Source organism: Rhinoderma darwinii, chromosome 9 (assembly GCF_050947455.1).
Source record: "Rhinoderma darwinii isolate aRhiDar2 chromosome 9, aRhiDar2.hap1, whole genome shotgun sequence".
Lineage (NCBI taxonomy): Eukaryota > Metazoa > Chordata > Amphibia > Anura > Rhinodermatidae > Rhinoderma > Rhinoderma darwinii.
Window position 1 is genome coordinate 7,456,912 of NC_134695.1, and position 27,390 is coordinate 7,484,301.

General features: G+C 42.6%; 2 protein-coding genes across 5 annotated transcripts in view; one reads left to right on the forward strand and one right to left on the reverse strand.

Annotated features, from left to right (window-relative positions):
- The window catches only part of RTN3 (reticulon 3), a 47,635-nt gene extending 37,791 nt beyond the window's left edge, over positions 1-9,844 (reverse strand). The window contains exons 1-2 of one of the 3 annotated variants that reach the window (XM_075837209.1): positions 9,623-9,844; positions 6,715-6,804 (exon numbers count right to left, since the gene is read on the reverse strand). In XM_075837209.1, coding sequence (XP_075693324.1) covers positions 6,715-6,804; positions 9,623-9,815 — 283 coding nt within the window. In that variant the 5' untranslated portion in view covers positions 9,816-9,844. Of the gene's footprint in view, positions 1-6,714; positions 6,805-9,594 lie in introns of all 3 variants that reach the window. The other 2 variants (XM_075837211.1, XM_075837210.1) reach the window with 2 other exon arrangements.
- A 423-nt stretch (positions 9,845-10,267) lies between these two features.
- ATL3 (atlastin GTPase 3) overlaps positions 10,268-27,390 on the forward strand; it is a 93,077-nt gene continuing 75,954 nt past the window's right edge. Inside the window, exon 1 of one of the 2 annotated variants that reach the window (XM_075837214.1) lies at positions 10,268-10,348. The gene's annotated coding sequence lies outside the window, so the exon portion shown is untranslated. Of the gene's footprint in view, positions 10,349-10,378; positions 10,414-27,390 lie in introns of those variants that run through there. The other variant, XM_075837213.1, reaches the window with a different exon arrangement.

A 27,390-nucleotide genomic window follows, 5' to 3' on the forward strand; every position in this document is an offset into this window, starting at 1 on the left:
GAGGGCAGATTTTGCTGGATTGGTTTCTGGGCGCCTGTGGGACTAAAACAGTGGAAGCCCCACAGAAGTGACCCCATTTTGGAAAACTACACCCCTCAATGCACTCACCTAGGGGTGTAGTGAGCATGTTAACCCTGCAGGTGTTTTGTAGAAATTAGTGTGCACTCGATGTTGCAGAGTGAAAATTGGATTTTTTCCATAGATATGCCAATATGTGGTGCCCAGCTTGTGCCACCATAACAAGACAGCTCTCTAATTATTATGCTGTGTTTCCCGGTTTTAGAAACACCCTACTTGTGGCCCTAATCTTTTGCCTGGACATTCGACCAGGCTCATGAGTGAAAGCGTACCATCTAAAATTGAGGCCTAATTTGGCGATTTACAAAGTATTGGTTCACAATTGCAGAGGCTCTAATATGAAATAAAAGAAACCCCTGAGAAGTGATCCCTTAATAAATGCCTTGAGGGATGTGGTTTCCAAATGGGATGTAGTGAGAATTTTCACCCCACAGGTCTTTTCCATAAATGAATGCGCTGCAGATGGTGCAAATTAAAAATTTATATTTTTCCCTAGATATACCATTTCAAATGGCAAATATGTCATGCACAGCTTATGCCCCTGGAGACACACACCCCAGAAATTGTTAAAAGGGTTCCCCCGAGTATGGCAATGCCATATATGTGGAAGGAAACTGCTGTTTGGGCACACTGAAGGGTTCAGAGAGGAGGGAGCGCCATTTGGCTTTTGGACAGCGGATTTTGCTTGGTAGTAGATTTGTTTGAGTATTGCTGGTGTTTCCATTTATAATGTGGGTGTACATGTAAGCTGGGCAGAGTACATCAGGGGCATAGTCAGGTGGTATAATAATGGGGTAAAAAAAACAATGAAATGATCCATAGATGTGTGTTATGCTGTGAAGCAATCCTTTCTGCACAGGCCAGTGTCGCACTGATATATGGCATCCTTTCTTTTGCCCCTTTTGGTCCACACTCCGCACCTTCGCAGTTTGGGGAATTTTGCTCGGAAATAGTTGTCCTGGTATAATACGGGCACCCTCACCTCTAGCAGATATATTTGGGCCCTCCCCTTCCTGGTTCCCTAATTTTAGGTCCTTGATAAATCGCCTCTTGAAACAGAAGAAATGTTCCCCTCGGGCCTGAACAACTGCATATTTTTTATTTCCGGACTTCTGGGAGCCATAACTAATTTTATTTTTTCATAGACGTAGTGGTATGAGGGCTGTTTTTTTGCGGGACGAGCTGTAGTTATTATTTGTACCATTTTGGGGTACATGCGACTTTTTGATCACCTTTTATTCTATTTTTTGGGATGCCAGGTAAACACAAAACCGCAATTCTGGCATATTAGTTTAGTTTTCTTTTATACAGCAATCACCATGCGTTATAAATTACATGTTAACTTTATTCTGCGAATCAATACGATTCCGGCGATACCTAATTTATAGAACTTGTTTATGTTTTACAGATTTTTGCACAATAAAATTACTTTTGTGAAAAGAATGTATTTTTTCCTGTCTCCAAGTTGTGAGAACCATAACTTTAAAGAGGCTCTGTCACCAGATTCTCAAATCCCTATCTCCTATTGCATGTGATCGGTGCTGCAATGTAGATAACAGTAAAAAAAAAAATTTATTTTTTTTAACGTTCATTTTTGGCCAAGTTATGAGCTATTATATATATATATATATATATATATATATATATATATATATATATATATATGCAAATGAGGTTTGAAATGGACAACTGGCCGTTTTTTTTTCCGTTATGTCCAACTGGGCGTGTATTGTGATTTTAACTGGGCGTGTTTAAGTGTATGACGCGGACCAATCAATGACCAGTCAGCATCATACACTCCTCTCCATTGATTTACACAGCAGCGATGTGCAGCCACATAAACAGAGATTAACGTTAATCAAGTGTCCTGATAATGAATACACATGACCATCCAGCTTGGACGTCATGTGTATTCAGAATCCTGACACTTCTGAATTTTTTCTTTGAGATTTCTAGCAAGGGAAAAGAAATCTCGCGAGATTACGGAGGTGAACGAGATTTCGTTTCCCTTGCTGGAAATCTCACAGAAAAGATTCAGAAGTGTCCTGATAATGAATACACATGATCATCCAGCCTGGACGTCATGTGTATTCAGAATCCTGACACTTCTGAATTAACCCCTTTCAATTGCTGCATCGAAGGGGTTAATGGCAGGGATTGGAGCTAGCTATTTTTACACATCTTTTTACTTTATTACTTTGTCCCACTAGGGGACTTGAGGGCAGGAGGCCCTGATCGCTATTCTAATACACTGCACTACATGCGTAGTGCAGTGTATTAGAACTGTCAGCTACTCACTGACAGCAAGCATAGTGTGTCCTGACGTTGTCAGGACCCACTAGGCTTCCGTCTATGGCATAGCCGGACGCCATTGTTTGGTGTCCGGTTGCCATAGTCACCATCGCCGGCCGCTATCGCGTAGCAGGCCGGCGATGGCAGCTTAACCCCTAAAAAGCCGCGATCTCTATAGAACGCGGCTTTTAAGGGGTTAATCAGCGGGGACACAGCGATCGGTCCCCGCTGTAGGAGCTGTGACAGCTGCTGAACAAGACAGCAGCTGTCACAGCTCCTGTATGTGTTGGGAGGACGGCCGAAACGGCCGTTACTCCCGAGACGTACTATTACGGCATGGAGCGCGAACGATACAGCTGCCATGACGTAATAGTACGTCAAGGAGCGGGAAGGGGTTAATAAATCAGTTTTAGCTGGAGAATCGACTCTCCAACATTATCCCCCATGTTTTCCTAACTAGGGATCTCCATTACCAATTCTTTCCTCCTAAGGACAGTTCTGGCAACAAGTTTAGGCACGCCTGCTGCCTAATAGCCCACCAGGCCGGGACAGCCTGTTCTCAGGAATGAGCACCTTCAGGTTAAGAAGACTTTGAGGTGGTGGGGGGGGGGGAAAGCAAAAATAGGTCATAACTCTGTCAAAAATGATCGTTTTTCTAAATAAAAAAAACACTGCTGTAATCTACATTACAGCGCCGATCACATCATGTAGAAGATAGGCCACTTATAACGTGGTGACAGAGCCTCTTTAACTCCACTATGACCCCATTTCCTTCCCCCTAGAAGTCTGTGAAAAATGGGTATAAGAGTACCAGTACAGGCAGCACAAAGTAATTTTCTAACAATATGACGTAATATTTATAACCAGTGTTGTGTGTAGAATTCAGATTTATCAAGTATGTTCTTAACAGAGTATTAGGCCTTATTAAGACGCCCACATTGCTGTTCCGTGTGGGAGCCGTCTATTTAGCCTCAAAAACAGGACAAGATCCTGTCAGGGAATAAATGTCATTGGCCTAATAATATATAAAGCCTCAACATTGTGTAAAAAAACAGCCTGACATCAAAAAACATCTGTCAGAACTACATTTTTTTAATAAAATGTATAACTTTTATTAAAAATTATTTTTTAGAATTTTACATTGTGATCCTCCTGGATTTTAGCAGGGTTTTTTTATTTTTTTATTAAAGAGGTTTTCTGACCCAGTTTCACAGTTAGCATCCAAGTTCTAAACATCGGTAAGGGATCCGATTGGATAGGCCATAAAATGTATGCATTGGAAAACCCCAGTAATCTCATGACTGCTCATGAATATTTATTAGGGGTTCTGCTACTGTTCAGCCCGCCTAGAACAATATGATTTAACAGCTTCTCTAAATGCTGACTGTTCTAAAGCTCACTGCGCAATAGTGAATGTGATTGGTCAAAGCCCTCACTAATCTACAAGCTCCATCCTATACACTTATTTAGGGGCAGAAAACCCCTTAGGGCCAATTCAGACTAGCATAATCCTCATCCGTGTGCTGTCCATGTTTCACACATCAAATGCAGAGAAATTTAAAAAGAAAAGTGCTTGCATGGACGTGAAAAATGCATGCCACACGCAAAGCACACCGATGGTACACAGGACATGAAATGCAAGAAATATGCTGCGTTTTTTTCACACACGAAAATTGGACACTCGTGGGAATATAGAATTAGACTCATTTACGCTTAGAGGCTCTGTCACCAGTTTATAAGAGCCCCATCTCCTACCTTAATCAGATAGGCGCTGTAATGTAGAGAACCATGGTTTTTATTTTGAAAAACAATAATTTTTGAGCAAGTTATGAACAATTTATGCTAATTCATTCTTAATGACCAACTGGGCGTTTAACTTTTTACCAAGTGGGCGTTGTAAAGAGAAGGGTATGATGCTGACTAATCAGTGTTATACACTTCTCTTCATTCATGCCCACCTGGTTTCACTGCACAGCGTGACCGCCGAGATCACGCTGTGAAGGGACTTCCTCCCACAGGTTCTTCATCTGAGCCATGGAAGACTGAACAGATATCGCTTCCAGCCACTGAAGATTCGGATAAACGTCCTGGCATGGCTGGAGGCGATGTCTGTTGACTCTTCCATCGCTCCGGATAAGGACATGTGGGAGAAAGTCCCGTAATAGTGTGATCTCGCGAGATCACGCTGTGCAGTGAAGCAAGCTGGGCATGAATGAAGATAAGTGTATGACACGGATTGGTCAGCGTGATACACTTCTCTTTACAACGCGCACTTGGTAAAAAGTTAAAAACCGCCATTTGGTCATTAAGAACTAATTAGCATAAATCTAAAATGGTTCATAACTTGCTCAAAAATGATTGTTTTTCAAAATAAAAACCACTGTTATCTACATTACTGCGCCAATCAGATTAGGTAGGAGATGGGGCACTTATAAACTGGTGACAGAGCCTCTTTAAAATAAAAAATTAAATAAAAAACCACTACAAAACTACTAAAAAAAGTTGCCATTTAACCGAGTACTGCCTAGAGAATATAGAACAAGAAAACGTTAGGAATGCAAAAGATGACAGACGTTCTTCACTGTTAATAGGTGCAGTTAGGGCACATGCACACGACTGTTTTCTTCAGTGTCCTTTCCATTTTCTTTTCTTTTGTGGATAGCACACAGAATCATTTATTTATCTGGGGCCATGCACACATCCGTTTTTATTGGCCGATCTGTGTGTAGATTTCGCAAGATTATAGAACATGTCCTACTCTTGTCCGCGTTTGCGGTCAGTCTTATCAATTCTGGTGTATGGGTCAGCAAAAAAAACCTAACAAACGGCACATGGAAACCACTAGGTTTCGTGTTTTGCAGTTCACAAAACGGAAGCGGTTGTGTGAATTATGCCTTATCTTTATATTTAGGCAAAATTGAGAAGTGGCAACAAAGATGACATAAGCACCAATTTTAGAAATTTTGTCTAGCATGTAAATGTATAGTTTTGTGACAAATTAACGATACATTTCTTAAACTATAAAATAGCACAGTGGCTCATATATAGCCAATGGGTTTAAAGTTATTCTAGAGGATGATTCACAGAAGTGTATTTTTTGTTGGGGCCTCATTGGCATGATTTTTTGCCAAAACCGAGAAAAGAATCCTAGAGGGAAAACAAGATCTATTCCCATTTAGGCACAGATATGTGAAAGAACCCTTAACAGGGTTGTCGGAGATCAGAAATAGGGTACAGCTGTTTTCCCCAGAAACACTTCTCAAGTAACTGAAATTGAGCTGTAATACCAGACACAGCCTATGGACAAGAGAGTTTTTTCTAAAAAAACAAAACAAAAACAAGTAGACCCTTTTTTCTAATCTCAATTTTAAAACCCCTTTAAAAACAACATGTCACCATGACAAACATACTAAGATGTTTAATTCACTCGTGCAGAATTGCAAAAGTCACTTCTTATTTAGTAAATTCCTGCATAGGGGACAGCTGATCCCTAGACCGGTCGCCAAATGTTTCCCAAATAAATAAATAAATTGGGGTGGTATAGGTTATCTAGACCGTGGAAGGGTTACCTCTTTTACAAATTGCTGTATAGGGGAGATCTGCCCTTATACAGCAGCATAAATTATGCTTGAAGGAATCCGCAAAATAGAAAGTGTCGGCACCGGACATGTGATGCTTCATAACCGATCACATGACAAATAAGCAAGCCTGCTTATCTCGCAATTAATTGAAAAGCATCCCCTGGCACGCTTCTCTGCTCCTTCCAGCATAATTTGCATAGGCAGGAGGAAAGATATTCAGAATCAAATCTCCCCTATTCAGCAATTCCAAAAAAACAATGAGATAACCCTTGCACTGTCGAGAGGACCAGTACACCTTTATTTATTTTATATAGGGAAACAACTTGTGACAACTTCCCTTTAAGAATTAAAGGGGTTATATGGGAATTCTCACATTTTACAGGAGGGTGGGGAGGGTAGCAAATAATAAACTAACAGGTAAACTTATTCCCATTTTTTTTACGGCAAGAATAGTGCCGCAGACTGCATTATTCCTGCCATCAAAACTACTGGAACCCCTGATGGAAACTGCATAACGCAGAAGTGAACAGAGCCTAAAAGTATTCATTTATGCTTCATCCCACTAAAGCAGCAAGTACATTTTTAAAGCAAATAATTAGAATATATTACATTCTAGGAATCCATCAGTTAAGAAACACATCGCAACCTCACCACTGAGTCATAAGGAGTGTCCGAGCAACGCGATACATCTGCATGCATGTGTATATATAGATGAAGAAAAGCTCATGTCACTAATATATGAGTAGATTGATCAGAAGTTTACCTGCACAGCTGCCGCCCTTCTCTCCAACCGATGAAGAGGAAATATCTCTCGACTGATGTCCGCCGGTTTCGGCCATGTTGCTGGCAAATACTGCATTTAGAGAACACATGGATGCTTGAGAATACATGAGCAGACCAGTAAATACAACAAGCTGACAAATTATAGTCTACAAGGAGGGGATGACCAAAGAATGATATATGTAGTAAGGGCAAGGCTGGCAAGAGGTGTAAATAGCCCTTTGTGCCATGACTAGTCTTACGCAAATTGCAGCCCCCCTATTTACACAGCCCCCCTCACAACACAGCACTTACTATTTATAGGGACTCTATTAGAATTGGAGACATAGTAACTCCTTAAATAAGGATTTCTGTCTAAGGCCTCATTCACACGACAGGGTTTCCCGTCCGGGTGCCGGCCGTTCATAAATCGGCCGGCACCCGGCTGCATTAGGAATAATAGACCCCTAATGGGGCTATTCACACAACCGATTTTTTGACGGCCGGGAAAATCGGCCGTCAAAAAATAGGACATGCTCTATTTTCGGCCGGGTACCCGGCTCCAAATAGAAGTCTATGGGGCCGGGTAATACACGGCCATCACCGGAATGTGTCCCGAGTGATGGCCGGGTTTTCCGTGGCTTGCGCTCTATCTCCTCCTCCTAGCGCAGAGTGCATGTGAGGAGGAGGAGTTGATGCCATTCGGACAAATGGCTACGCTGTACACTGTGTGGCAGGGCCGGGGTGTACAGCAGGTGGAAGGGAGCACTGCGCTGGCTCCCTTCCCCTGCTTGTTAAAAGCGCCCTGGCCCGGCGACACCTTCCATGGCGCCGCTAGCAGCTGCTACTACTGTAGCGACGCCACTATAGCAGAGAGGGGAGGTATCTCCCCGCTCTGCTATGTGCTAGCTCCATTTTAGCTCCCTGAAGGAGCGGAATCCCCGTGTGTTCGGGGATTCCGCTCCTGGACAGAGCGCTTGATGTCTCTGTCCATATCTGGACAGTGACATCAGGGGAAACTCCTGAAGCAGAATCCCCGAACACATGGGGATTCCCCTTCAGGAGTTGCCGCTGATGTCACTGTCCAGATCTGCCCGACCCGGATGCAAAACTTTATGCAAACCGGCCGGGCAAAATGGCCGATTTTACCGGCCGACACTCGGGCTCGGGCGGGACCCAGTCATGTAAATCCCGCCTAAATCCTTGTTCACACACAGGTTTTGCACGTATCCTTTAAGCCAAAACCTGGAACGGAACCTAAATACAATATATGAAGGAATGTCTTCTAGGTCAGCTCTCCTGTATCCAATTCTGGTTTTGGCTTAAAAACGCATGTAAAATCAGCAGCAAATCTGCACTGTGTGAACAAGGCCTAACTCTATGGAAAATAACTCAAGTGTTACAGCCTCTTTATCCTGTCCTAACTCTGAATCCTCTTGTCACTAACCATGCGTCACACGATAGAGGGAGAACGGCGAGACATTTATTAAGGCTATGCAATGTTTAACAATCAGGGTTCAGAGATTAAGATATTCTGACCTTTACCCCCACATGACATGCAGATAAGGTGTCGGTCATTTGCATTTATGTAAGGTCTCACCCGCACAGCAGGATCGCTGTGTATGTGGCTGCAGATCATGTTATAGTAAGAACGCGATTCTGCTGTGTAAATGAATGGAGAGGAGTGCATGATGCCGATTGGTCAGCGTCATACACTCTGTACAACGCCCACTTGGTCGAAAGTAAAAATACGCCCACTTGGGCATTAAGAAACTCATTAGCATAAACCAAAATCGCTCCTAACTTTGTGAAAATAGATCGTTTTTTTAAATAAAAAAGCATTACTGTCGCCTACATTACAGCGCCCATCTCCTTATATAGGAGATAGGGCACTTATAATGTGGTGACAGAGTCTCTTTAAGAGATCCTAGGTTAAATTAATCCTGGCACTAAATTTTAGGGCACTTAACCACCAGCATGTTATACTGCTGGGGAATTGAACCCTAAACATGCCCATCTCCAAACTGTCTCTTAGCATTTATTTTTTTCTAAAAAGAAGTTATAATGTCATGTAAAATACCAGAGAAGAGTCTGGAGGAGTCCAATGGCTTCCTGCACATGCTCAGTGCTCAGATGAAGCCAAGGTCGATACACCTGGACGCATCTGAGGACCCTCTGGCGATTTTCATACAGCACATGCCGTGTTACAGATTTTTATACAAAATGCTAAAACGGACAATTTGAAGAGAGGCATGTTTAGAATGATATCCCCCAGCAGTATAATATGCAGGTAGCAAAGCACCCTAAAATCTAGTGACAGGTTCCCTTTAAGGCGGGGCAAGATTCATTAATAAAATCAATTGTCCGACTGAAATAAATTATCCTGCTCTCTACCTCAACCCAAGAGCTAACACCCATTTACATGGAGCAATTTCACTCTAAAAAATAATTGAGAAGAAAACGGCTCTCTAAAAAGAAAGTAATGGATGACAGATAAATAGTCCAGCAAATGTTATTCACGAAAATCAAACTGGTCAATCGGTTCATGTAGAGAGGCCTACAGTAATCATGATGAGCAATACAGATCAGATACTGCAACAAATCAATAGAAGCCAACATCTCTCCATAGAGAACACAAATATATATATATATTACACATACATACACGCCCTATATACATGCAAACAGTCCAAACATATATATATATAGATTTCCACTGCCAGAAATCAAGCAAACCCATCATGGCACACCTATGACTGACAATGCAGGAGGAAAGACGGGATGGGAATGTAAAGCATGCATGGCCACATCGCACATATAAACGCATTACTTCTTATTCGCTCCATCCATTCAACAACAACACAACTGGAAATAAAAGCATTACATTGGTACAGTAATTAGACAATATATACGTGCGTATCCCCGTCCTTCTCCTATCAGCGAGTGAACGAGCGCGACACCGACACAATGACGCAGCGAACGGGCGACGTTAGCGGAAGGCGGGGCTAATACTTGAGGGGTGGTGTCACCGAGCCAGTAGGAATTATAACATTTGGGATCAAAGGGTGGATTCGCAGGCTGGGCAACTATCGAGCATGCGCACATTCTACGTTCATAGGTCCCGCCCGTCTGCGCCTACTTGTATAGAATAAACTTTATTAACACTTGGCTAATGTTACAACATACAAATGTATTTTTACACATATAGAAAACTATAAGGTTTTGACTATGATTTGTTAACGTGAACGTTATCAAGACGTGACGTTTATTTATGAATGTGATTTGTATTAGAAATTAGGCCCATGGAAATGTTTACGATATCTCGCTTTACGCATGATGTTCTTTTGTGATACGCATGATGTTCTTTTGTGATAAAGTTGTCTAATTTATTTTGAATGTAGTACTTTGAACGTATTCTGCCGATGTAGAAAACACAGGGTAATATAAATAAAGCTGTGGTGTTTAAAAAGTGCGCTGAGTTACTTGGAATTTGTAGTTTATATGAGCGTTTACTAGTGACAATGACTGGGTAAGATATCGATTTGCACAACTACATTTCCCTACACTCCTCTGTATATTTCGTTTGCCCCGCCCTGTGCTGCTCCCGTCGCTGTGCAGAGCTTCCCGGAAAGCATCAGGTTAGTTGTCAGCTAGCAGGTTTTGCTTCCCGCTTGAAATCGCTGTTGGTTGGTTTATGTGTTGTGTAAGAATCTATGTGGTCATTTTAGAAGCTTTGATGTGTACTAAAATAGCAGAAACTGTGTAATTCATGTTGAGAGACTTTGGAGAGTAATGGGCTCCTGCTTCACTTGTGACTGACGGCTAGAAAATGAAATTGTGTATGTAGGAGCGTCACTAGCTGCTACCGTCAAGTCCTTTAGGGGTTCATGTAAAAAAATAAATCTGAGCGTTTTGGGGAGATGTTTACAAGTCAATGCAAAGCAACACTTGAGCAGTTGCCCATAGCAACCAATCAGAGCCCTTCTCTCATTTTTCCAAGTGCAGTTTAGAAAATGATAGGCGATCTTTGATTGGTTCCTATGGGCAGCTGCTTCAGTTTCCCCTTAAAATTCCTCAAGCTGTGTGACAAAATTTTTTATAAAAAAATTGTATATTCTGTCAGAAACTTGTCTATTTATTGTGCAACAGTACAATAAGGCCTTGTTCACACAGTGCTGATTTGCATATTTTGCATTCATTTTCTTTAAAACTATAGCAGAATTGGGTCCAGGAGAGCAGACCTATTAGGCCTTCCGTTACAGATTTTTTTTCTGTTTAACTTCCGTTCCTGGTTTTTTCTTTTTAAAATACTGTCAAAATCATCTGCACTGTGTGAACAAGGCCTAATAGAAAGTTTCTGACAGAGCAAAATAAAAATATAATTTTTATCCGTATGATGCACAAAATATGTAGAATTTTTAAATGACACTATCCAGTGACAACTGCTGATCGGCAGAGCAGCTTCCTTCTATAAGTGTTTGGCGAGGTGACAGATCCCTTTAAAATATATGCCAACCTCCACTTCAGTAATTTCTGGACAACTGTGCTAAAAATCACAAGACAGACCAACATTTTTACGAACACATTACAAACCTGAGACTCGCCAATCACCTCCCCCCTTTGTAGCTTTCCTGCGCTAATGTAGCTAGCACCTGAAAGCTACAAGCGGGACTGTGACTGGTGAGTCTGTCTGTCAGACTCATAGACTCAGTCACTCAAGTACTCTGCACCGCATATTCAGCTTCTGCAGGACTTCTACCATTTACCTGTGTTTCAGGCATCCCATTGGTCCAGTGTCCTCAATGCCCGTCCCATTTACTCTTTATTACTGCCTTAATGTTCGCCCCATTTACTCCCTGTTTAGCCTCAATGGCCACGTGCCTCAGCGAATGGACAGTGCCCACAGTGTTGATGGTGTAATATACGGGGATGATCGTCATCCCTGTATATTACCCTATCAACTCTGTATTTAATCCCCCCAGCATCCCTGTATATAACCCCTATCAACCGAGTATATACCATCAGGGTGGTCACTGTCCATTCGCCGTGGCTCGTGTGCATTAAGGCTTAACAAGGAGTAAATGGGGCGAGCATTAAGGCAGAAATAAAGAGTAAATGGTGCGGACGTTGAGTACACTGGACCAATGGGATGCCTGAAACTTGGGTATATGACAGAAGTCCAGTGGAATCTAAATTTATTACTCTCCACCCGCCCCTCTTCACCGCGTCAGTGACATCGCATGTTACGCCACTACACTAGAAGGCAGAAGGCCGTCCAGCGGACTCCACCCCAACCACCACTAAGACCGCTCTCTGCCTTCTAGTGTTGTTTGTGACGCCACTACATCTCGTGACTGGTCCCCAGGAGTCATGGCCGTGAACCCATCCACTCTGCATGCCCTGGCCACCGCTTCTGTCATCAATTTAGTGCATGCATAGTGCAAACTTTCGGGGAAAAAACTGACTGTTTTTTTTTTCTGCCGGACACTATGGACAGCAGAAAAAAACACCCGTAAATTTACAGATGGTTGGCAATTTATCAAAACAAGTGCGAGGAAAATATGAAGCAGTTGCCCATAGCAACCAATCAGCTTGTAGCTTTTATTTTTCAGAATGCCTATTGAAAATAGAAAAGAAAAGCAATCTGATTGGTTGCTATGGGCAACATTTTTGATGACGCTCTCAGTGACCAATCAGCGTCATACACTTCTCATTGTTCCAGCCCAGCTTCTTCCACTGCACAATCACGCTGTAACAATGTGCTGGAACAATGAGAAGTGTATGACGCTGATTGGTCACTGATTGGTCAGCGTCATACACTCCTCTGTACAACGCCCAGTTGGTCATTAAGAAACGTATTAGCATAAATCTAAAATTGCTCATAACTTGCTCAAAAATGATCGTTTTTCAAAATAAAAACCACTGTTATCTACATTACAGCACCGATCAGAATATGTAGGAGTTTATAATATGGTGACAGAGCCTCTTTAAGATTTTTCCTGTAAGTGGATGAAAACATTCTTGTTTATATATGAAGATTACCACTTGAGGACCACCCATAGACTATAAACGTCCGGGTGGTCCCAATTGACTCTGTTAGCCCTTATTCACATGACAGGTTTTCCCGTCCGGTTGACGGGCGGTCATAAAACGGCCGTTACACGGCCGCAGTAGGAACAATATACCCCTAATGGGGCTATTCACACGACCGATTTTTTGACGGGCCGAGTAACCCCGGCGTCAAAAAATGGGACATGCCATATTTTCGGCCGTTCACCCGGCCGCCCGGCTCCCGTAGAAGTCTATGGGGCCGGGTAATACACGGCCATCACTGGAATGTGTCTCGAGTGATGGCCGTGTCTACCGTCGCTTGCTCTCTCCTCACAGCGCAGAGTGCATTTGAGGAGGAGGAGTTTATGCCATTCTGACGAAGCGCTGTATGCTGCAGGTAAGTTTCTACAATGTGGGGGTGCCCTTATACAGGGGTACAGTGTGGCAGGGCCGGGGTATACACCAGGTGGAAGGGGGCGCTGCGCTGGCTCCCTTCCCCTGCTTGTTTTAAAAGCGCCCTGGCCCGGCGACACCTCCCATGGCCGATGGCGCCGCTAGCAGCGGCTGCTACTGCTGTAGCTACGCCACTATAGCAGAGCAGGGAGGTATCTCCCTACTCTGCTATGTGCTAGCCCCACTTTAGCTCCGTGAAGGAGCGGAATCCCTGTGTGTTCGGGGATTCCGCTCCTTTACAGAGCGCTTGATGCCTCTGTCCATATATGGGCAGTGACATCAGGGGCAACTCCTGAAGCGGAATCCCCGAACCCTCAGTGACCGTGGATTCCACACCAGGAGAAGCCAGTAACGTTCAGTGTCCATAAATGGACACACGACAGGGGCTTTTCCTGAAGTGGAATCACCGGCCACATGGGGAGTCCACTTCAGGAGTTGCCCCTGATGTCACTGTCCAGATATGCCCGGAACGGATGCAAACTGGACGGGAAAAACGGCCGATTTTATCGGCCGACACTCGGACCCTGTCGTGTGAATAAGGCCTAAGGATGTTCCAGACTGTCTTGCAGATTCACGCTGTTTGCTGCTCCCCCGCAGCATTTAGCTCCATGATACAGTTGTATCACGGAACTTCACCCGAAGACCAACCAGCATGGTCTCCGGGCAAGTGATCGTTGTGACAGCCTGTCACAGTGATCACAGAAAAGTTTGTTAGTACATAACAAACTTTTCCAGATCTGGCCGAGATTACCGGAGACAATGGTGCAGCATGCTGCGCTATTGTCTCTGGTAAAACCACGGACACCATGACGGAATCTAATTAAAGTCAATAGGTTCCGTCGGCCACTAGTGGTGTGCGTCGTGCAACGAAACCGTTGCTTTCCCTTGTTCTGCTCAATTGACGGAGCAGAACAACGGAATAACACAACACCGATGTGAACTTGCCTTAGCCAGGCTGCCAGAGGGGGAGAAGAATAATGTAACAAACATTAAATAAATATGTTTTTCTATCCGTCTGCTACACAGAGACTTTGGCTCGCGACACAGGTCACCCGGCCAAAGATCTCTGTGTCCCATAGCCTACGTTGCAAGTAATGACAGTCAATGTGGTCGCGTCGCGGCAATTATACTTGCGATGTAGACTACGGGACAAAACGTTTTTTGGCCATGCAACCAGTGTCGTGGCCAAATTGTCCGTGTAGCCCCAGCTTAAGGCTATGTTCACACGGGGTCTTTTGCCGAGTTTTTTGACGCGGAAACCGCGTCGCAAAACTCGGCAGAAACGGCCCGAGAACGCCTCCCATTGATTTCAATGGGAGGCGTCGGCGTCTTTTTCTCGCGAGCAGTAAAACTGCCTCGCGGGAAAAAGAAGCGACATGCCCTATCTTCGGGCGCTTCCGCCTCCGACCTCCCATTGACTTCAATGGGAGGCAGGAGAAAGCGTATATCTCGCTGTTTTATGCCCGCGGCGCTCAATGGCCGCGGGCGAAAACCGGCGCGATAATTGCTGTTCACACGGAGTATTTTGGGGGAGGAATATCTGCCTCAAAATTCCGTTTGGAACTTTGAGGCAGATATTCCTCCCCCAAAATACTCCGTGTGAACATAGCCTAAAACTACACTATATATGAGATAGTAATAATCTTTATTTGTATGACACAAATCCGTGTTTAGATGGATCATGATAATTCTATTTTTATATATCTAAATGCAGAAATAAAGATTATTATTATTTCTATCTATCTCGTATCATATATATTGATGCATTGTACAGTTTCAGGCTTGGGCTACACGGTAACTTTGGCCGCGACACAAGTCACATGCCCAAGACTTTGCTATGTCCCGTAGCCTACATTGCAAGTATTATAAGTCGGTGTGGTTGTGTTGCGATGTTCAATGACGCGACGTGACAGTTGCAAGAAAACCAAACTGTCGTGTCGCAGTTACTTGCAGGTCAGAATACGATCACGTTGGCTTTCGTTACTCGCAGTGTAGACTATGGGCATAGCGATCTATGGCTGTGCGACCTGTGTCGTGGCCAAAGTCACCATGTAGCCCCAGCTTTTGGGTGATTTTCTATGTGGCGGAGTCGCTGCAGATTTTACCTGCGGATTTACGCAGGTAAGGACTACAGCGGATTAGAGTGCAAGGCAAGTAGATGAGATTTTATAAATCTCATCCACATGCTGCAGACATTTTAATGCCCTTTTACACGGCCCAAGGATCGGGCAAATGAGCATTCATATGAATGCTCGTTCCCGATCATTTCCCAACCATCAGCCGATGAAGCTCATTTATCGACTGATCATATTGTTTATGCAGCAATAAATATTATTGTTGTCGGCAGCGGATATCCTTCTGCTGCCCACATGAAGGAATTGCATGGGGACAATCAATCGTCGTAATGATCCATTGTCCCCATACTTTACTGATCAGCTCCTTGTGAAAGGAGCAAACGAGCGCCGATCAACAAGCTGTCTCGCTGATCGGCGCTCGTTTTTACGTCCCATATTGTAAAAAGACCCTTACTCTAGTCATTTTGTGGGTGTTCACGGTGTTCTGGCACTTCACTACATCTATAATTGGAGAGCTTTGGAAAATTTGCTCTCCAAAAGGCGGTTTGCAATTGCAGTTGAGCCAATTGTGAGCTCCACCATGCGCCCAGCCTGTAAGAAATGCACACATTTGGTATTGCAGAAGTTGCCAAATATGTATTTAGATGTATTTACCCAGTGGTGATTTTTTTTTTTTTTTACAATTTTTCCTTCTATATTTAAAGAAAAAAAAAAGTTACATATAAATCTTATTAATTTTTACACAATTTTGGAAGCCCAATGTGTTCTGAGGAAAAACATGACCAAATACATGTAGGTTGGAAGAGTAATAGAACAACAATTTGCTTTTAATTTGGCACAGGGCTAAAACTTTAACCCCTTAAGGATGCAGCCTAGTTTGGGCCTTAAAGAGGCTCTGTCACCAGATTTTGCAGCCCCTATCTGCTATTGCAGCAGATAGGCGCTGCAATGTAGATTACAGTAACGTTTTTATTTTTTAAAAACGAGCATTTTTGGCCAAGTTAAGACCATTTTCATATTTATGCAAATGAGGCTTGCAAAAGTCCAAGTGGGCGTGTATTATGTGCGTACATCGGGGCGTTTTTAATACTTTTACTAGCTGGGCGTTGTGTATAGAAGTATCATCCACTTCTCTTCAGAACGCCCAGCTTCAGGCAGTGCAGATCTGTGACGTCACTCACAGGTCCTGCATCGTGTCAGACGAGCGAGGACACATCGGCACCAGAGGCTTCAGTTGATTCTGCAGCAGCATCGGCGTTAGCAGGTAAGTCGATGTAGCTACTTACCTGCAAACGCCGATGCTGCTGCAGAATCAACTGTAGCCTCTGGTGCTGTGTCCCCGCTCGTCTGACACGATGCAGGACCTGTGAGTGACGACACAGCGTGATCTCTTGAGAACACGCTGTGTCTGCACTGCCAGAAGCTGGGCGTTCTGAAGAGAAGTGGATGATACTTCTCATCAGAACGGCCAGCTAGTAAAAGTAGTAAACACGCCCCGATGTACGCACATAATACACGCCCACTTGGACTTTTACTTTTAAACACACCCACTTGGACTTTTGCAAGCCTCATTTGCATAACTACAAAAATGGTCATAACTTGGCCAAAAATGCTCGTTTTTTAAAAAAAATAAAAACGTTACTGTAATCTACATTGCAGCGCCTATCTGCTGCAATAGCAGATAGGGGCTGCAAAATCTGGTGACAGAGCCTCTTTAACCCCTTGCGTACCTTCACCGTAATAGTACGTCGCTGGCCGCATATGCCAGCGTACCTTCGCCGTACTATTACGTCGAAAGATCAAACTGTCACTATGTGAAATCACAAAGTGATAGCGACATGGCGGCAGCTGTCAGTGATAGCTGACCGCCTCTGTTGCCGTGCTGGGGACAGATCTGCATGCCCCGATGTCGGCGATTGCTGTGATTGGTCAGTCTTTAGAGACTGACCAATGACAGCTATCTATGACGTAGGAAACCGGAGAAAGCTCCTGTCAGCGTCTCTGATCTCCTCATTTCTGTGAGAACTGTGAGGAGATCGGAGAGTGACAGAAATACAGTTGAAAAACAGTGGAAAAACAGCGTTTTTAGTGCCCATCTGCCGTTTTTAGTGCCCATCTGCCCTTTATAGTGCCCATCTGCCCTTTATAGTTCCCATCTGCCCTTTATAGTGCCCATCATCCCTCAGAATATAACTAATAATATTCTTTAGTGCCCATTAGGGCCCAGCAGCCCTCTCCAGTGCCCACCAGCCCTCTCCAGTGCCCACCAGCCATCTTTAGTGCCCACCAGCCATTTTAGTGCCCACCAGCCATTTTAGTGCCCACCAGCCCCCTTTGCTGCTCATTATAGTGCCCATCAGTCCTCCCTAGTAACAATCAAACCTATATAATACTTTTCTTTAGTGCCCATCAGTATATTAGCCCCCTTTAGTGCCCATCAGCCCTCTTTACTGCCCTATCCTTTAGTACTTCATAAAAAAAATATAAAAAAACAAAAAAAAAAAAATACAAAAAAAGTTTTAGTAATTTAGTAGTAATTTTGTGTGCTACTTTTGCACGTCACAGTTTCCTTGCCAATACTGTTCAGGAATTTAGTTTTGCACGTCAGGGTTAGTGCAGTGTTATTACACACCCGTAATGTCTCGTCTATTTAGCGTGGAGGAGGCATATGCCATTTTATGTTCAGATACAGATACAGAAAGCGCCAGTGAGGGTGGATCTGAGTTTGTGTTATCCTCCTCCAGTGATGATGAGGAACCCCCTCAGAAACAAAGCAGGGCTAGTGATCCGAATGAGCCCAGCACCAGTGACCCCATATGGCTACCGCCTACCTCTTACACACCTGAAATTCCTGCGTTTACCTCTGCCCCTGGCATAAAAATAAATCCAACTGACTTTCAGGAAATAGATTTTTTGAAATGTTTTTTTTCGGATACTTTAGTTGACCTAATGGTTGTGCAAACAAATTTATATGCACAACAATTCTTAGGCAAAAATCCGACATCCCATTATGCCAGAACCCAAGCTTGGCACCCAACCAATGCAAATGAAATTGCAACCTTCTGGGGGCTCTTGCTCCACATGGGCCTTGTAAAAAAGCCAACCATCAAATCGTATTGGTCCACAGATATTTTGTACGATACACCTGTATTCCGTGCTGTGATGCCGCGAAAACGTTTTGAGGCCCTTTTAAAGTTTTTGCACTTTGCTGACAATGAGCAGTGCCCCCCCCCCAGATCATCCAAATTTTGATAGGCTGTTCAAAATTAGGCCCATCATCACATATTTTAATTTGGTTTTTGCAGAAGTTTATGTTCCTGAAAAAAACATAGCCATTGATGAATCTTTAGTCCATTTCAAAGGACGGCTTCATTTCCGACAATACTTGCCAAACAAAAGAGCCAGATATGGCATAAAAATATATAAACTGTCCGAGAGCCAGTCTGGATACACACACTCCTTTCGTGTGTACGAGGGGAAAGACAAACAGATTAGTCCCCCAGAGTGCCCCCCAGTTCTTGGCACAAACGGTAAAATAGTGTGGGACCTGCTGCATCCTCTGATGGATAAGGGGTACCACCTATACCTCGACAACTTCTATACCAGCGTTCCGCTTTTTAAGTGCCTTGTTGAAAGGAAAACAATGGCCTGTGGCACTGCTCGCAGGAATCTAAAATACCTCCCAAAGCCTTTTCTTGCTGAGAAACTGTCAGTTGGCGAAACCAGGGCACGATATGATGAAAATGTGCTCCTGGTAAAATTCAGGGACAAAAAAGAGGTCCTCATGCTCTCCACCATGCATGGCAACACCACAAGCCCAGTTTCAGTGCGTGGAACAAGCACCACTGTTTCAAAGCCTGTATGCATACAGGCCTACAACAAGCATATGGGAGGGGTGGATTTGGGAGATCAACTAATGAAGCCATACTGTGCCATGCGAAAGACGAAAGTATGGTACAAAAACTGTCCGTATATTTAATTGAAATGGCCCTCCTCAATTCTTTTATTTTGTACCGAAGTGCTGGCAATCGTTCTAGGTACCTCGAGTACCTTGAAAAAGTAATTAAAAAATTAATTTTTATAGACCAAGAGGAAGGAGCGAGTAGCAGGGCTTCAGGAAGTGAGGCAAATAGAATTGTCCCTGGCCAGCACTTCCCCAGTGAAGTCCCCCCAACGAAAAAAAAGAGCCATCCACAAAAACGATGTCGCGTGTGCGTGAAGAGGGGTATCCGAAAGGATACAATATATCAATGCAGCACTTGCCCCTCCAAACCAGGGCTTTGCATGAAAGAATGTTTCAGAATTTACCATTTTTCAGTGGACTACTAATTTTTTTCATGCCATTTTCAGGATGTCCATATAAACTTCATCTTAAATTTTATGTCACCTTCATTTAAAAATTGTCCACTTGTGCACCAATTGGATATATAAAACAAAACAAAAAATCATTATACCCCTAGATGAATACCACCATGGTGGCCCAAAATCACCCAAGCAAAAACTAGGCCTTGAAGAGCCTCATGGTACACCTTCACTTCCGGGCCTCACCGTGTGCCTCAATACAAAAAAGTCCTATATAGGGTATCAATGAACACAGGAAAAAAAAAAGAATGAATTGTGAGTTCTTTTTTTTCTCATTGGTGCTTGATACATCCCCAAAATGTTTCATCAAACCCACGCGTTTGTAAAATAAATTAAAATTAAAATTCTACCAATTTTGTTTTAATTCCTAATCTGAAAAGTAAAATGTCTCACTATACCACTAGATGAATACCTTGAGCGGTGTCGTTTTCTTAATTGGGTCACATCTTGTGAGTTTCCTCTATATTGGTACCTCATGGGCTCTGAAAACACAATATGATGCCTGAAAAATATTCCAGCAGAATCTGTGATCAAAAACCAAATGGTGCTCCCTCCTTTCTGACCCTTGCCATGTGCCCATATAGCAGTTTACAGCCACATATGGGGTATTGCTGTAATCAAGAGAAAATGGGTAACAAATTGAGCAGTGCTCTTTCTCCTATTGCCCCTTGTATAAATGAAAAGTTTGGGGCTTAATCAACTTTTTATTGGAAAAAATTCAATTTTTCACTTTCACTGCCCAATGTTTATGACTTCTATGAAACATCTGTGGAGTCCAAATGCTCACTACACCCCTAAAACAAAATCCTCAATGGGTGTAGTTTCCAAAATGGGGTCACTTCTTGGGGGTTTCCACTGTACTAATACCTCAGGGGCTCTTCAAATGCAACATGGCGCCTGAAAACCATTCCAGCAAAATCTGCGCTCCAAAATCCAAATGGTGCTCCTTCCCTTCTGAGCAGAAGTTTATGACCACATATGGGGTATTTCCGTAATCAGGAGAAATTGCTTTACAAATGTTGGGGTGCTTTTTCTCCCTTTTTCCTTGTAAAAATGTGAAAATTCTATGTTTTTTCAGAAAAAAAGTATATTTTCATCTTCACAGACTAATTTCAATAAATGCAGCGAAAAAGCTGTGGGGTCAAAATGCTAACTATACCGCTAGAAAAATTCCTTGAGGGGTATAGTTTCCAAAATGGGGTCACTTTTGGAGGGTTTCCACTGTTTAGGTCCCTCCAGGGCATTGCAAACATAACACGGCAACGAAAACCATTCCAGTAAAATCAGCACTCCAAAATCCAAATGGCGTTCCTTCCCTTCTGAGCCCTGCTGTGGGTCCAAACAACAGTTTATTACCACATATGGGGTATTGCCGTAATCGGGAGAAATTGCTTTACAAATGTTGGGGTGCTTTTTGTCCTTTATTCCTTGCAAAAATTCGAAATTTCTACGTTTTTCAGAAAAAAAAGTATATTTTCATCTTCACAGACTAATTCCAATAAATGCAGCGAAAAACCTGTGGGGTCAAAATGCTAACTATACCACTAGAAAAATTCCTTGAGGGGTATAGTTTCCAAAATGGGGTCACTTTTGGGGGGTTTCCACTGTTTAGGTCCCTCCAGGGCATTGCAAACATAACACGGCACCCAGTAACCATTCCAGTAAAATCAGCACTCCAAAATACAAATGGCGTTCCTTCCCTTCTGAGCCCTGCTGTGGGTCCAAACAACAGTTTATTACCACATATTGGGTATTGCCGTAATCGGGAGAAATTGCTTTACAAATGTTAGGGTGCTTTTTGTCCTTTATTCCTTGCAAAAATTCGAAATTTCTACGTTTTTCCAGAAAAAAAGTAGATTTTCATTTTCACAGACTAACTCCAATAAACATAGCAAAATACCAGTGGGGTCAAAATGCTAACTATACCCCTAGATAAATTCCCTGAGGGGTGTAGTTTAAAAAATAGGGTCACTTTTGGGTGTTTCCACTGTTTTGACACCACAAGACCTTTTCAAACCTGACATAGTGCCTAAAATATATTCTAAAAAAAGCAGGCCCCAAAATCCACTAGGTGCTCCTTTGCTTCTGAGGCCTGTGTTTCAGTCCATTATCACACTAGGGCCACATGTGGGATATTTCTAAAAACTGCAGAATCTGGGCAATAAATATTGAGTTGCGTTTCTCAGGTAAAACCTTCTGTGGTACAGAAAAAAATGTATTACAAATGAATTTTGTAAAATAAAATGAAATTTTCAAATTTCAGCTCTACTTTCCTTCAATTCCTGTAAGACGCCTAAAGGGTTGAAACACTTTCTGAATGCTGTTTTGAATACTTTGAGGGGTGCAGTTTTCAAAATGGGGTGTTTAATGGGGGTTTCTAATATATAGGGCACTCAAAACCACTTCAGAACTGAATTGGCCCCTGTAAAAATAGCCTTTTGAAATTTTCTTGAAAATTTGAGAAATTGCTGCTAAAGTTCTAAGCCTTGTAACGTCGTAGAAAAATAAAAGGATGTTCAAAAAACGATGCAAACATAAAGTAGACATATGGGAAATGTGAAATAGTAACTATTTTGTGTGGTATTACTATCTGTTTTACAAGCAGATAGATTTAAAATGTGAAAAATCATAATTTCTTCATATTTTCTCTAAATTTTGGTGTTTTTCACAAATAAGCAATAAATTTATCGACAAAATTTTTTCACTAACCTAAAGTACAATATGTCACGAGAAAACAATCTCAGAATCAATTGGATAGGTAAAAGCATTCCGGAGTTATTACCACATAAAGTGACACATGTCAGATTTGAAAAAATGGGTCTGGTCCTCAAGGCCAAAATGAGCTGGGTACTCAAGGGGTTAAGGCTCAGAGCCCATTTTTCAAATCTGACATATTTCCCTTTATGTGGTAATAACGTCGGAATGCTTAAACCTATCCAAGCGATTCTGAGAATGTTTTCTCGTGACACATTGGGCTTCATGTTCGTGGTAAAATTTGGTCGATATATTCAGTGTTTATTGGTGAAAAATTGCAAAATGTAGTGAAAATGTGGAAAAAATAGCATTTTTCATAATTTAAATGCATCTGCTTGTAAAACAGACGGTTATACCACCCAAAATAGTTACTAGTTTACATTTCCCATATGTCTACTTTAGATTGGCATCGTTTTTTGAACATTCTTTTATTTTTCTTGGACGTTACAAGGCTTAGAACATAAACAGCAATTTCTCATATTTTTAAGAAAATTTCAAAAGCCTTTTTTTTAAGGTACTTCTTCAGTTCTGAAGAGGCTTTGAGGGGCCTATGTATTAGAAACCCTGATAAAACACCCCATTTTAAAAACTAGACCCCTCAAAGTATTCAAAACCGCATTTAGAAAGTTTTTTAACCCTTCAGGCATTTCACAAGAATTAAAGCAAAGTGGAGGTGAAATTTGCAAATTTAATTTTTCTTGCTGAATTTCAATTTTATTCAAAAAATTTTCTGTAACACAGAAGGTTTTACCAGAGAAACACTACTAAATATGTATTGTCCAGATTCTGCAGTTTTTAGAAATGTCCCACATGTGTCTCTAGTGCGCTCGTGGACTAAAACACAAGCCCCAGAAGCAAAGAAGCACCTAGTGCATTCTGAGGCCTCTTTTTTATTAGAATATATTTTAGGCAGCATGCCAGGTTTGAAGAGGTGTTGAGGTGCCAAAACAGTAGGAATCCCCCAATAGTGACCCCATTTTGGAAACTACACCCCTCAAGGAATTCAAATATGGTTGTTGTTACAATTTTGACCGCACAGTTTTTTCACAGCACCTATTTGAATTGGGCTGTGAAATGAAAAAAATGACATTTTTTCCAATAAGATGTCATTTTTTATCAAAATTTCTTATTTTCACAGGGAACAAAATACCCCATTTTGTTGCCCAATTTCTCCTGAGTGCAGCAATACCCCATTTGTGGCGATAAACTGCCGTTTGGGCCCATGGGAGGCCTCAGAAGTGAAGTAGCGCTGTGTGTTCTTTGGAGTGCAGATTTTGCTGGTTTGGTTTTCGGGTGCCATGTCGCATTTGCAGAGCCCCAGAGGTATCAAAGCAATGGAAATCCACCAGAAGTGACCCCATTTTGGAAACTACACCCATAAAGGAATTCATTTATGGGTGTTGTGACCATTTAGACACCATAGTTTCTTCACAGAACTTATTTGAATTGGGCTGGGAATTAAAACAAAATTATTTTTTTCCCAATAATATGTCGTTTTAGCTCAAAAATTCGTATTTTTACAAAAAATAAAATACTACATTTTGTTGCCCAATTTGTCCTTAGTGCAGCAATACCCCATTTGTGGTGATAAACTGCCGTTTGGGCCCATAGGAGGGCTCAGAACGAAAGGACCACCATTTGGCCTACTGGGGATTTTCTGGTGCGAAGTCATGTATGCAGAAGCCCCAGTACAGTAGAAACCCGCAATAAGTGACCCCGTTTTAAAAACTACACCCTTAAGGCATTCATCTAGAGGTGTAGTGAGCATTTTGACTGGAGACCTACACCCCATAAACTGTAATGTGGGTTCTCCCGGGTATGGCAACCCTCAATGTGGCTGTTATTAGCTGCCTGGGCACGCAGCAGGGCTCAGAAGGGAAAGATAAGGGGGGATAAGCTGTGCGGAGTACATCAGGGTAAGTAAAATTGGGGTAAATTATAAATCAAGGGATGTATGATAAATTTTAAAACACTCTTTCATACAGAGCTCTGGTTTTTCTGGACACGCGTTACATTGATATATTGTGTCCTCCCTTATCGCCCTCTTATAGCAGGCTTTGCACCTCTTTTGACTTTTTCCCTTCTTGCCAGTTTGTAAAACTTCTCCTGGAAAGTTTTGCCTTTGTACGATGCATGTGGCCTCGCTTCCAGAAGTACTGGGTGCCCCCCCCTTCCTGGTCCCTAAAGATTAGGTTCTTGATAACCACCTCTTGAAATTCCAGGAAAGTTCCCATCTGGCTTGCACATCGACGTAGCACGTACACATTGTACAATGCCATCTGTATGATGTGCACGGCCAGCTTCTTATACCACACCGCATGGCGCTGTAGGGCTTCAGGACTTGATCTGACAAGTCCACCCCTCCCTTGTACCTATTGTAGCCCAGGATGCAGTCTGGTTTGGGGGTCTCTGTACTGGTACCCCGTACAGGTACATGGGTACTGGTGTGACATCTCTCTTGTCCTTGTACTTGCAACACAATATGTTGCTTCTAGAATGTGCCCTGCGCTCACCCCTTCTTGTTTGCCCTCCAGAGTCTTAGGGAGGCCTCTCAGATTTCTTCTAGCAGTGCCACATGCCACAGGACTGGAAGCGAGGCAGTCGAAGAGTGGGACGCCGGTATAAAAATTATCCAGGTAGAGGTGGTAAACCTGGTCCAGCAGTGGGTGCACCAAATCCCACACAATTTTTGCATTGACTCCCAGTAAAGGGGGGGGGGCATTCTGGGGGCTGAATACTGCTGTCCTTCCCTTCATATATCCTAAATTTGTAGGTATACCCTGATTCACTCTCGCACAGCTCATACATCTTCACGCCATACCTTGCCTTTTTACCCGGCAGGTACTCGCGGAATTGAACCCTCCCTTTAAAATCTACCAAGGACTCATCAATAGAAATACACTTCTCGGGGGTGAATGCTTGGGAAAACCGTGCACTGAAACGGTCTAATAGGGGTCTCCGTTTATACAAACGGTCAAAACTGGGGTCATCTCGGGGTGGGCACGGCTCATTATCAGTATAATGTAAGAAGCGAAGTATTTCCTAATTTATTTATTTTTTTAGGTTCTAGTTCAGTTCTGAAGTTGCTTTGAGGGACCTATATATTAGAAACCCCTATGAAACACCCCATTTCAGAAACTAGACCCCTCAAAGTATTCACAACAGCATTTAGAAAGTTTATGAACCCTTTAGGTGTTTCACAGGAATCTAGAGCAAAGTAGAGGTGAAGTTTACATTTTTTTTTTTTTGCCAGAAAATCCTCTTTATACCATTTTTTTTATAACACAAAAGGATTTATCAGAGAAACGCAACTCAATAATTATTGCCTAGATTCTGCAGTTTTGAGAAATATCCCACATGTGGCCCTAGTGTGGTAATGGACTGAAGGAGCGGCCTCAGAAGCAAAGGAGCGCCTAGTGGATTTTGAGGTTTCCTTTTTATTAGGCACCATGTCCGGTTTGAAGAGGTCTTGTGGTGCCAAGACAGTGGAAAACTTGAAAACTAGACCGCTTGAGGAATTCATTGCAGTTTTCTTGGGGTGCATTCGACTTTTGGATACGTTTTTATTCTATTTTTAAGTGGCGTGGTGACTAAAAAACAGCAATTTGTTTTTTTATTCTATTTTTTTTTTTACAGTGTGCACTGTGCGCTATAAATGACACATTCACTTTATTCTGCGGGGCGATACGATTACGGCGATACCAGATGTTTATAGTTTTTTTTATGTCTTATGGCATTTTGTAAAAAATCATTCACTTTTTGTGTTACCTTATTCTAAGAGCCATAATGTTTTTATTTTTCCATCAAGAAAACCGTGCGAGGACTTATTTTTTGCGTAACGAACTGTAGTTTTCATCAGGTACATGCGACTTTTTTATCTCTTTTTATTCCATTTTTTGGGAGGTGAAGTGACCAAACAATTGTGATTCTGGTACGGTTTATTCTTATTTTCCTTTACGGCGTTCACCGCGCGGGATAAATAACGAAATCATTTTGTAGTTCAGGCCGTTACGGACGCAGCGATATCAATTATGTATATTTTATTTTTGTTTGTTTATAGATTTTTATTAATAATAAAGGACTGATAGGCTATGTTCACACGGAGTATTTTGCAGGAGGAATATCTGCCTCAAAATTCAGTTTGGAAGTTTGAGGCAGATTTTCCTCTCCCTGCACGCTGATTTTCTCTGCGATTTTCGCGAAATACGCTCTCTCTGCCTCCCATTGACTTCAATGAGAGGTCAGAGGCGGAAACGCCCGAAGATAGGGCATGTCGCTTCTTTTTCCCGCGAGGCAGTTTTACTGCTGTTTTCGGGCCGTTTTTGCCGAGTTTTGCGACGCGGTTTCTGCGTCAAAAAACTCAGCAAAATACTCCGTGTGAACATAGCCATAAGGGAAAAGGGGGGATTTTTACTTTTATTACTTTTAAAACTTTTATTTTCTTATTTTTACACATCTTTTTTTTAACTATTTTTTTTACTTTATTGCTTTGTCCCACTAGGGGACATGAGGGCAGGAGGCCCTGATCGCTATTCTAATACACTGCACTACAGTGCAGTGTATTAGAGCTGTCCGCTACTCATTGTTTGGTGTCCGGTTGCCATAGCCACCCGCTATCGCGTAGCAGGCTGGCGATTGTAGCTTAACCCATAAAAAGCCGTGATCACTATTGAACACGGCTTTTCAGGGGTTAATCAGCGGGGACACAGCGATCGGTCCCTGCTGTAGGAGCTGCGGTAGCTGCTTTACGAGACAGCAGCTGTCACAGCTTCTGCATTTGTCGGGAGGACGGCCGAAATGGCCGTTACTCCCGTGACGTACTATTCAGTCGCTGAGCGCCAACGTATTGGTTAGCACGACGGAATAGTACGTCGCTCAGCGGGAAGGGGTTAAAATGTGCCTGGTCAATAAAGCTTCTGGTCAGGAAGTGCTTAAAGACGTTTCCTATCATAGTAAGGCCGGATTCACACGAGTGTGTGCATTTT